Source organism: Capsicum annuum, chromosome 4 (assembly GCF_002878395.1).
Source record: "Capsicum annuum cultivar UCD-10X-F1 chromosome 4, UCD10Xv1.1, whole genome shotgun sequence".
Classification (NCBI taxonomy): Eukaryota; Viridiplantae; Streptophyta; class Magnoliopsida; order Solanales; family Solanaceae; genus Capsicum; species Capsicum annuum.
In genome coordinates, this window is record NC_061114.1 from 210415583 (window position 1) to 210427719 (window position 12137).

General features: G+C 34.4%; 2 protein-coding genes across 3 annotated transcripts; one reads left to right on the top strand and one right to left on the bottom strand.

Moving 5' to 3' along the window:
* Positions 1-459: 459 nt before the first annotated feature.
* On the top strand, positions 460-2475 carry LOC107867460 (14-3-3 protein 3; the record flags this gene model as incomplete). The annotated part of the gene is given in 4 exon segments (XM_016713711.2): positions 460-924; positions 1780-1902; positions 2015-2131; positions 2228-2475. Coding segments are annotated over 4 exon segments (759 nt in total), but the record flags the coding sequence as incomplete, so codon positions are not given.
* A 772-nt stretch (positions 2476-3247) lies between these two features.
* Positions 3248-10407, bottom strand: LOC107867458 (putative pentatricopeptide repeat-containing protein At5g52630). 2 transcript variants are annotated; one of them, XM_016713710.2, is made up of 5 exons: positions 8519-10407; positions 6673-6761; positions 5922-6159; positions 4342-4451; positions 3248-4031 (listed from the first exon to the last, which is right to left on the bottom strand). In XM_016713710.2, exon 1 carries the CDS (start codon positions 10347-10349, stop codon positions 8526-8528), a length of 1824 nt encoding a protein of 607 aa, XP_016569196.1. In that variant the 5' UTR covers positions 10350-10407; the 3' UTR covers positions 3248-4031; positions 4342-4451; positions 5922-6159; positions 6673-6761; positions 8519-8525. The 2 variants fall into 2 exon arrangements, with proteins under 2 accessions (XP_016569196.1, XP_016569195.1); XM_016713709.2 differs by having other exon boundaries at positions 3248-4451.
* Positions 10408-12137: the final 1730 nt, after the last annotated feature.

The window sequence follows — 12137 nt, forward strand, 5'->3', positions numbered from 1 at the left end:
ATTTGAAATAAAGTGAAAAATTATTTTGTAAAAAAGCGAATAATCCGAAGCCACAAAGACAAAAGTGTAGCTAAAAGCAACAAAAGCAGAATGCTAAAAACAGACTCTAATTGGTAAAACCAATGGGCCGAACGTGATAATCAATGTAGTAATTTTGGCCCAATTACAACTGGCCTAAGCCCAGTCAACCCCACTTACCCCTTTATAAATACAGCTCAAATCTCAGCTGTCAATCACTTCACCTAATCAACGGTCTAGATTCACTCTAAAATTTATTTATTTTTCCTAAAAAAAAAATCCTAAAATGTCTCCACTCCTCTCAATTCAAAAAACCCCCTCTTCCTCATAATTTTAAATTCACATTCACAAAAATAAAAAAACTCCCCTCATTTCATTCAGATCTCAAAAATATATATATAAAAATATTTTCCGAGGAAGATGGCGGTGGCACCGACGGCGCGTGAGGAGAACGTGTACATGGCAAAGCTGGCGGAGCAAGCCGAAAGGTATGAAGAAATGGTGGACTTTATGGAAAAGGTTTCGAATTCTCTAGGTTCGGAAGAATTAACTGTGGAAGAGAGAAATCTTCTCTCCGTCGCCTATAAAAACGTGATCGGAGCGCGTAGAGCATCGTGGCGTATAATTTCATCGATTGAGCAAAAGGAAGAGTCAAGAGGAAATGAGGAACATGTTAATTCGATTAAGGAATACAGATCTAAGATTGAGAATGAGTTGTCGAAGATTTGTGATGGAATTCTCAAACTGCTTGATTCTAAGCTTATTCCCTCTGCTACATCTGGTGATTCTAAGGTATTTTACCTGAAAATGAAGGGTGATTATCATCGCTATTTGGCTGAGTTTAAGACTGGTGCTGAACGTAAAGAGGCTGCTGAGAGTACTCTCACTGCTTACAAAGCTGCTCAGGTTTGTGATTTAATTTGCTTTTTTTTTTTTTTTGTGAATTTGTTTGATCTGTTTTTGAATCTGTTTAGATTTTACGGATCTGCTTGCTGTAAATCTACTCTTTGCATAATAATAGTATATGTTTCCAATAGATCTTCTATGTATGACTTCTGGCATATTACACTCTGCCTGCTAATTACGTGTCACACTTGGCATTTCGAGAGTGACAGTTTTTCCTTGAATGGAATTTTTTTATTTTTTAAGTTGTTAATTATTGTGATTTACTATTGTATGTAATTTCCAAATGTATAAATTATGTTCGAATTTATGACCAAAATGAAGTTTGAATCTTGAAAATTCCAACTTCGACACAAATTGGTATCAGAGAGACCTATGTATTTTTTTTTGCTAGATCAGTTTTTTGGGGGCACATTTTTCAATTTATTTGGAGTTAAAGCGACGCAGCAACATAATACTATTATGAAGAACTCTTTTTTATGTTGTTGTTGAAACAAAAATATGAGGAAATGCTCCTCCGTAGTGAGTAATTGACCTTTTGCTGGTTCACAACTACAGCGATCTTGTGCGGATATAGATAACCTTAATGTTGTTTAGAGTATGTGGTTATGGATTTTCTCCTAATTAGACTGGGTTATTAGTTTAAATATGTTTTTGGCACAGGAAAATGCTTATTTCGTTTCTGTTTGTTGTAGCTATAGCGTTTCAATATAATTGAAAAGTCATTCTTATTATGTTCAAGAGTTAGAGATAAGTTATGGCACGAGTTATTTGATTTGCCATGATTTCTTGGCTATGGTATGAACAATCTTGTTTTGTATATATTCAGTTTTTCCTCATTTTCTATAATGTTTGTAGGATATTGCATCTGCTGAACTTGCCCCCACACATCCCATCCGACTTGGACTGGCTCTTAACTTCTCTGTGTTTTATTATGAGATCTTGAATTCTCCCGATCGTGCTTGCAATCTTGCCAAACAGGTAAGGCTGACGAGACCTTTTTTTCTGTCAGCAATCTTTAAATCTTGTTTTTGCATCTCAGCTTTGGAAAAAGTAATCTTCCTTTTGATATGATGTTCTTCGTATGAATCAGGCCTTTGATGAAGCAATTGCTGAATTGGACACATTGGGAGAAGAGTCTTACAAGGACAGCACTTTGATCATGCAACTTCTTCGTGACAATCTCACTCTCTGGACCTCCGATATGCAGGTAATAATCTCGCTCTTACAAATATTTTATGACAAAAACAGCTATTAAGTGTGTTTGCATTATTAATGACATTTCATGATCCTACTTTTGTTGCAGGATGATGGGGCTGACGAAATCAAGGAAGATCCCAAACCTGAAGAAAAGAATTGAGGGAAATTGGAACCCTGTAATTGCTTTTTTTCACTTCTCCCTGGTTGTTTTTATTGGGAGAAGCTGATTATCATAATTTCTAGTATTATGGTTTTGCATTAAGAGGTTTTCTTCTTATTGGCAACAAACAGCTACTTTAATATTTGATGTTTTAAAAGTTCCATCTTTAATTTAACGTGGTTCTGGAGGTTTAAGAGATTCTCTCTTTTTTTTAAAATGTGGTTCCATCTTGATGTTTTCAATTAAGAAACATCAATTAAGAGGTTTTCTTATTGGCAACTAAAGCGTTTGAATTTTTTTTGTGTACTTCACATATCAAATACAGCACAAGTGAAACGCAACAATCTGTTTTTGGTGGTAATTAGGCTTTACTTTTGTCGTATCTCTTTTTACATCTTAATCATGTAGAAACTGGAAAGAAGGGATGTTCAAAAGAACTGTATTTAGTGTTGTGCAGATAAAATCATTATCAAGAAAATTTCTTGGGATCAGCAGGTGAGTTGTGGTTAAGGGTGAAATATCACTTGCACCCAGGCCCATCTTCATTATTGTAATAGTTGACGAGTGTTATCTTAGCAATTAGGCATATGGTCCATAGAAATTTCAGCTATATAATGATATCGGATTGCTTGTCATAATTGTTGAAACGCCCTCGAACTATTGTAGAAGTGCATTGGGCCAATACTGAAAGTGCTTCATCCAGGTTGAGTAGACAGCCAAAAAGCTGTTCTTTTTACTACACGTGAATATTGCTAGATTGAGTGTGTCCTTATCTTGATAGAGCTGAATGTGTCGACTCGTCAACAAAGAAAAAAATATTATTAAATTGTGTACCTAATATTAGACTTTTTTTCCCAACTAAGACACTGACATTACAATTTTTTTCAAATAGTATTTTATATACTATTTCTACTCATATTTTAACACTCTCAAGCTGGTGCATACAAGTTATGTGTACCAAGCTTATTATAAACGTAATTAGTACGATGAGGAATTTGGTGAAAATGTTTGTAAGTTGATCTTGATTTTACAAATTTTGTAATAATATCTTCTCTTACAAAGTGACAATCAACCTCAATGTGCTTAGTCCTCTCAAGAATTACTAGATTTGATGCGACATGACAAGTTGCTTAGTTGTCACACACAAGTACCATTTCACTAATTTCTCCAAATTTTAACTCTCTCAGCAATTATTTAATCCAAACTAGCTCACAAGTGGCTACCACCATTGCTCGATATTTTGCTTCTGTAAAAGATTGAGGAACCACACTTTGTTTCTTACTCTTTCAGGACATCAAATTACCTCCTACTAAACCACAGTAACCGAATGTTGAACGTCTATCACAAGGTGATCCTGCCGAATCAACGTCTGTATATCCAATGACCTGCTCATGACCTCGATCCTAAACGAATATTCTTCTACCGGGTGTTAACTTAATATATCGTACAATGTGAACAACTGCAACCCAATGACTATCACATAAATTGACTAACAGGATATGAAATGTCAGGTCTGGCCACTGCAAGATAACTCAACTTCCCAACTAGACGCTTATATCTTTCAAGATCGTTGAACGACTCCCCTCTTCCGGCAAGAATTTAGTATTCGGATCCATAGGAGTGTCCATAGGTTTACATCTCATTATTCTTGTCTCCTCGAGAATGTGTAAGACATACTTGTATTGTGAAATAACAATACTTAATCTGGACTAAGCAACTTCAAATATTTCAGTCTGTTGAGATCTTTAGTCTGAAAATGCCGAAAGAGGTGTTAGCTTCAAATTAATACTACCATCTTGATTGAAAACATGCTTAAGAGAACACTATGACGCAATAGGTGAGACCGGAATTAATTCTGTACGTGGTTATTTCTCCCAAAAAGTATTGCAGCGTGTAATGGATGTCTTCTAGATTTTTTAATTGCTCCAAATGACAAACTTTGCAAGCTAGGTTTTCTAAAGCTAGCTGGTCCCAATGCCAACAAAACATTAACCATACAAATGATATTCATTAATAAGAGAACATGAAGTTCCTATTGAGGAAGAAGAATGGAATCTTACTATGACAATGACGAGCATGGTGTGCTCTTAGGTACTTCTGTTCTGAAGTAACCGACTCCAATACCTGTTTTAGTTCAGCAATTTTGACATTACAATGGCGTCCAAATGTGCTGCACAAGGATGATTAGTAGATGTTAGATGAAAAAAGAGGGGACTGACACAAAACATAAAATTCTGTGGCTAATCCTTGCAATACATAAGAACATACCAGTCAACTAACGTAATACATGCATGATATCCACAAGAAAATATTTGATTACCAACACAATGCATAATAGCCTCCGCAACTACAGGTATGCATAAGGACGGTATGTTTCATCGCACTGATTACCAAAATCGCTAAGTGTTTTTATCGGAAGAGACACTTAAACTGTTTATCTTGTGGTTTTCTAATGATGTCTTTTGGATTTGTTAACTAAAACAGGTGAAAACTATAGAAAAAAAGAGGGGAAAAAAAAGTGAATACCTGATAAATGAGATGCGCCACGTAACAGGGCTCAGGTCCTACATCTCATATTATTTTTGTTTCCAAAATTAAGTTGAAACAATTTGTAACATAGTTCCTCTAGACCTCTACAATGTTATGATGCAAACATGGACACGAGTAAACAAACCAAAACAGAAGCAACTGAATTGGTTTAAAAAAAATTGGAAAATGGCAAGGAGGAAATAATTCAAAGATTAACAGAAAGAATTCCAAATATTGAAGAAAAGTGAGGTAAGAAAACTATAGAACAAAAGAAGATAAAGAAGGAAGAATACAGCGAGAGAGGTTAAAAAGTTTTGAGGCGGAAAGAATATTGAGAGTGGGGAATCGTGTGTAAAATAAAGTCAAGAGTAGAAGACTTTATTGTGAAAAAGTACCAGTGTTATCAGCAAAGTTAACAGGCCTGCCGCGGGCAGGAAAATCAAAATTGATAACAGAAAAAGCCAGCACGATGTCCTCTCTCTTAGATATTTGATAATATTGGCCTTACAAACCATTCCAAAAACGATAATCTTTTTTCTATCAAAACAAACCAATTGTACTACTTATATCATTTAAATGACAAAATGTTGTTGCCAAAAAGAAGAAAGGGTAGGCGAATTGCAAATAGAAACAACTTGACAAACCACGGCAATCGCGCAAAAAATTTATCACCGAGTATAATAGATGAAACACATAAAATATTGAGACGTTCAAATGATACAACACATACAACTTGTAGCCAAAGACCAATTTTGAATGTTATTTTTAGTTGTGGGTTATACTATTACAGGATGGTGAGTAACTGAAAACTTACCAGATGTGCAGGAATACCACGAATTATGAAAGGTAAATTGGAGAATTAAAGAGGAAGAAGATGGGAGGCAACTTAAGAGGAGTAATTAAGAAAGAGGAATAGTGGAATGTTTAGGAAAGAGGAACAATGTGGGTTGGCTACTGAAGATACGCCAGGAAAAGGCAGAAAGAAAAGGTGTGAATGAACGTTCCGAAACCGTAAAAAACAAAGATTTAATTAATGGATATTAATAAATAAATCAAAATAAGTAATATGAGGGGAAAAAAAGGCCAAAAGAACAGGAAAATAGATAAATACCATTCCTGAGTATCGCTCATTGGCTTCCCTAGCTGCAGACACACCTGGATTACATACTTGTTGAAGGACATTGGTATCTCTCTATCCAGACCTCCATTGTTGTATACTGACAACATTAGTGCAATACATCAGCTGCCAATCCTGTGTTACATGCTTGCACAAAGTATGTCGAGCTTGATTATCATTTTGTGCGGAAAAGGTTGTCCAAGGAAATATGGCGACCAAATTTGTTCCTTCCCTGCAGCAAATTGCTGACATTAGGATTTGGTCTATATTAATCTGTGTCTTAAAGAACTCTAATCAGTTGTAGTTATGGCCTGCTGGACGCTACCAGCCAAATCTTAGATGTGTATATATATAGACTCCTTATTGTATCAGCCTGTCAGAGTGAGTTTTGAACACTGAAAATACAAATAAACAATTTGTTTCAATTGCTATTTTCTTCAGAACCATTACATTAAGCAATAATAACTTCAGGTACTCATGTAGCCAAAAATCATGACCTCACAATGTTGCATGCATATTACAGAGTAGTACTTAGAACTATTATCACAATACCCCAAGGAAAAATAATTTTCTAAACTTTGTAAGAGAATTAACATAGTATGATGATCCAAATCATAAGAACTTGGGAATCTAATATCTCAAGTAACTGCTTAATCAAAATCTATAAGTTTGGCAACAATTAAACGTCTCTGAAGTGAAGCAGCTTATAAAGAGAGTATATATGAATGGACAACGTAGGTATTACCTCAACAAATATTGGTAGGTTCTGCCTTAAAACTCCTCATAAGACCAGCAACTTTACCAGATCCTTACAGGGGTACATGCATGGGCAGACTGCTCAAGAATTGAAATTAAGAGGTGTTAGAAAAGATAGTATCTCAACCATTCATTTCACGTCAATCAACTTAAAACAGTGAATTCAGAAGTCCAAATATATTTTAGGTGACTTTTAAATGATTGACAAATAGGTTCAACACTTCCAACTTACGAGTTTTTATAATCCCAAAGTTACAAGAGAGAAAGTTTTGACAGTTTAAGCACTAATCTAAGTAGGCAATTAGCAAGCAGTCCATCACAAATTTCGTAGTATAACAACAATTAAGAAACAGGATTATTCACTAGCAAATAAAACTTAATAAAAAATTAAATGGGATTACTCTAATTATGAAGAAATAAGTAATATCTTCTCTCTCTCTCTCTTTTTTTTCCCAATAAAGAAGCAGTATCTTTTTTTCTCAAAATCAAAATTAAAAATATATTGAGTTCTTGACCATCAGTCAGAAAGACAGTGCAACCTCCCTCCCTCCTTACATGGCAGACTGCTCAAGAACTGAAATAAGTGGCGTTAGAAAAAACATTTTCTCAACCATTCATTTCACCGGAATCAAATAATCACCGGGTTTAAATGATATGCAACTTAAACAAAGTCAGAAGTTCCACTGGATTTCAGGAAATTGACTTGTAAAAATATTGACAAATAGGTTGAACTCTTCAACTCTCAAGTTTCTAGAACTCAAAGGTTACAGGAAAGAGACTTGACAGATAAGAAGCACTGATAAAATTAAGATTCAAGGACTATTCACTAGCAAATAAAACTTAAACAAAAAATTGAATAGGATTATTCTAATTATGAACTCAGCAATATCTTTATAAGGAAATGAACTCTGGGCATAATTCAATCCCCATAACTAACTCATGAGATGAGGATCATCCAAGACCATATAAGGAGACAAATTATCTCATTTCTTCCATCAATGTGGAACACTCAGAACTCAATGGACATACATCTGAAACGTGGACAATACAACACAGGTCAAGAATTGAGTAGGGTCAGGGTCTAATCTCATGTGAAGAGATGAAAATTGAGACTATCTCAATCCTAAAAACTAACTCATGAGATGAGGATTGTTCAAGATCACATAAGGAGACAGATTTCCCATTTCCTCCACCATTGCGGAACACTAAACAATCTTCCTTCTCCACAGTTTTTTTTTTTTTTTTTCATATATCCGCTCTTGACAATCAATGAAAATATAACTCGGAAAGACAGTGCAACATTCCTTCCTCCAACTTCTCAAAGCCCCTCAATCAATCTTCCAATTAAAGGTCACCGAGTCAAAAGTGCACAGAGGAGAAACCAATGCCGATAAGCCTAGTGTAACTTTTCTGTTGAAAATTCAACAATCAAGTAATATAGGAAGCATAAGGGCAATCAATGAAGATTGGGAGATTCCCATAGAAAGGATTACTGATATTACGGTTATAGTTGTAATTCTAAAGTGAGTAATATCTTCTCAATCGGTCACGCGGAGCCCAATCTATAGAAAATATTTCCACAAATGTGCAAGAGAGCAGATAGGTCATTCCAATATATGTATAGAGAAAAACATAACAAAGAAGAGACAAGTCTAGAAGTTTCTAATCTCTTCGAAATTCAAGATTCCCATCATGCGTCAAAAAATTTATGTTGCATGGTACAGAACTTCACAGAAGTGATACTCCAAATTCCTCAGAGTCCTAATATAACACCAAGAAATCTACCATCATTCTAGTGTTTTAATGTAGAAGTAGCAGAAGGTAACAGTACTTACAGTTCAGTCACCAATAGTCACCACACGAGCATTTCCCATTCTCAAAGTGATGAAATCGATTGTTATCCCTCAGTATAATTAATCTTTTGGTGCACTTTGAAACAATCTTTATTGCATTGTGACAATCGCCACATACACGCAAGTTTTTCATAACTCTAATAGGCCTTTCGGGTGGAAAGGAGATAAGTGCAAAAGCAATGGCTAGTCTTTCACTGTGATACCTGATAGTCTCACTCTTTTCCTGGCCAGCAACCTGTTGCAACACATAATTTGTATCTGCAACATACCCTTCTTGCTCCATGTAATCACCTATTTCATCCAACTTTTCATATATCTCCTTAGATTTTGAGTGAGACCTATCTCCAGCAGCAAATGTGTGTACTTTATTTCCCTCCTCAACCCAACTCAAACCAGTTTCCTTTTTCACACCTCTGTCTCTGAGCATCTTCCGAGCTTTGGCAGCCTCTTGATATCTACCAGCAGCAGCATATGCGTTGGCCAGTAGCACATGTACGCCTGAGCTAACAGGACCTAACTCAAAGACCCTGTCGGCCACATAAGCTGCCAATTCAGTGTTCCTGTGGATTCTACAGCCAGTCAACAAAGCTCCCCAAACAGATTCTGTTGGCTGCATTGGCATCTTTTCAATAACTTGCACTGCCTCTTGTAATTTTCCAGCTCGTCCGAGACAGTCCACAAGGGAAGCATAATGTTGATTCCCTGGCTCAACTCCATGCTTCTTCATTAAATCAAAGTAAAATTTCCCTTCTTGAATCAGCCCAGCATGGCTACAAGCATATAGTACACATAAAAAGGTAATGAAATTTGGCTTCATTCCAACACTTTCCATTTCTTTAAACAACCCAAATACTTTTTTAGTATGCCCGTGCTGTGCACAAGCAATCAACATTGCATTCCACATCCCTAAATTTCTAACGGGAACCCCATCAAAAACACGATAAGCATTTTCCACAAGACCACACTTGGAGTACAAAGATATGAGGGCACTCCCAATAAAACTTGATGAATCATAGCTAGTTTTCAAGCACAACCCGTGTATTTGCTTCCCTAATTCAAGCAACGTGGAATTCCCACACACCCGAATCACACTCGAAAAGGTAAAGTCATTGACATCCAAACCTTCACCTAATGCAACCTTGAAAATCCTCAAAGCTTCCTCATCCTCACCCATTTGAGCATACCCATATATCATTCCACTCCAAGAAACCACATTTCTATCAGGCATATCATCAAACACTTTCCGAGCAATCTCAATCTTCCCGCATTTTGCATACATATCAACCAGCGAACTCCCTACATAAACATCACCCTCAAACCCAATTTTCAAAGCAAGGCAATGAACCGATTCCCCAATACGATAATCACAAAGAATCCCACACGCTTTAGTTACACAAGGGAGAATATGATCATCTGGCCTTATTACCTCATTACGCAACATTTGACGAAAAAACCGTAAAGCAAGAAGTGGTTGTTCATTCTGGGCAAGTGAAGAGATAACGGAACTCCAAGTAGTGGAAGACTTGAAATGTGCTTCGTGAAAAACTTGTGTGGAATCAAGTGGGCGTTGGAGCTTTGAGTAGAAGTTGATTAAGTGGTGTGAAACAAGTGGGAGAATTTGAATGCCTAATTTGATTATAAGAGCGTGTAAAGCCACCCCTTTTGGTAAGGATCTTGATTGGGTCAGGGACAAGAGATTGTTGCATATGGCTCGGTATTTCACTTCCAAACTGTGCATGTTTTGTGGGTTTAGTGAGGATTTATGGTAATTGTAATGGTGATGGGTTGCTTCTTGCACAGCCGGATAGCTCATTGCAACAACCAAATGGTCGTTGAGAGGATTCGGCCAATGGTCCCGTCAGAAAAATGAGAAAAAAGGTACATCTCTAAAATATTAAGGGCTGGTTTGGTTCGGAACAAGTTATCCCAAATAATTAATTTTAAAATTAGCTATTTGAGATTAGTTAGGTGTTGTAGTTATGATGTGATAAGTTATACTAGAATTAGTTATGTTTTTTTATTGAGTGTTGTTTTCAAATTAATATCTATGGTATAATTTCTAACAATAAAGTATTTGATTATCAAAATACTCCTATCTTATTTAACTTCTTTTTTGTTTATATATATTTGTTTTCAATCTTTAAATATTTATTCTTAAAAATAAAACTTTCATCTTATTTAGCTTATTTTTTTTGTATGTGCATTTTCATATTTATATCGTGTGTATTTTAAAAATAAAACTTTTATCTTATTTAACTTTAATTTTTTTACATGTGTCTTCTCATGATTATACCGTGTGTTTTTTTTTTTAAAAAAACCTTACTACATCTTATTTAGTTTGAATTAAAAACTTTCAACTTAAGTTTGTTAAAGTAAAAAAAGATTTATTGTTTATGTCACTTCATTTCAACACATATTACTCATATAATATAGATATTAAAATGGATATTAAAATTCATTTTAATTGATATATACAATATCAATTTTCAAGTTATTAAAAAACTATTTAATTTAAAATATGTAATTGAACAATAGAGTCAATTGTGAAACGATAATGTGTATTAAAACTAGGCAACGCCTTTGTAGTTGTTAAAGTATTTTATAGATTACTAGTGAATGATAATTATTATTATAAAATCTACTTACTTTAGTTAATCTTTACATTGTGCAGTAAGAACTTTTTGTATTATCAATTCACAAAAATAACACTTGAAAGGAAAAAGTTGATGTTGAATTCCATTTTTCTATACTTAAAAAATTATAGTACCTACATTTTATTGGATATATAAAAAATTATAGTTCCTAGTTTTGATCCTTATTATGTATGAATCTAACATATTTTATTTTTTAATTTGTTAATTTTGCATTTTGATCCTTTATATAAGAAAATAGCGTATAAGTTTATAAAATTCACAAGCAATGAAATGAAAAAAATAAATACAAAGTTTAATTAATAAGAGGCTAATTTTTCTTAGTCATATATTTCCTTTGTTCCAAAATAAAATATTTTAGTCTTTTTAATTTGTCATAAATAACATGTTTTAGATAATCAAGTAGATATCAATAATCTTTTTTTCAATTTCAAAAACAATAATTAAAGATGATGAAAAAGATTGGAAAAATGTGTTTGTAATGGATTTGGGATATTTTTATTATTTTATAATTTATCCCAAGATAAATTAAGATGGGATAACTTATACCACCAAATATGCGGTATAACTTATCTCGAGACTATTATTAATCCTGGGATAAATTATCCCAAGTATTGCAAAAGCAAACGGTGTATTAAAAAGTTTATCCCGGGACTATTATTTTATCCCAGGATAACTTGTCTTAGTACCTCACACCAAACGGCCCCTTATAGTAGAACCTCTTTAGATTAATATTATCGAATCATGAAATATTATAATTTTATAGAGGTGTTATTTAATTTAAAGAGTGTTTTCGACATTCATGAACTTGAGATCATGATCTCGTTACTCAATAAAATGGAAGTCATTAACCTGTTGGATTATCGGGTGAAAATGATACATGTTTAGAGGTTCAGAGCTTAGAAGAAATTATAGATACCATGGAGAAAACAATATTGATGATGAAGATG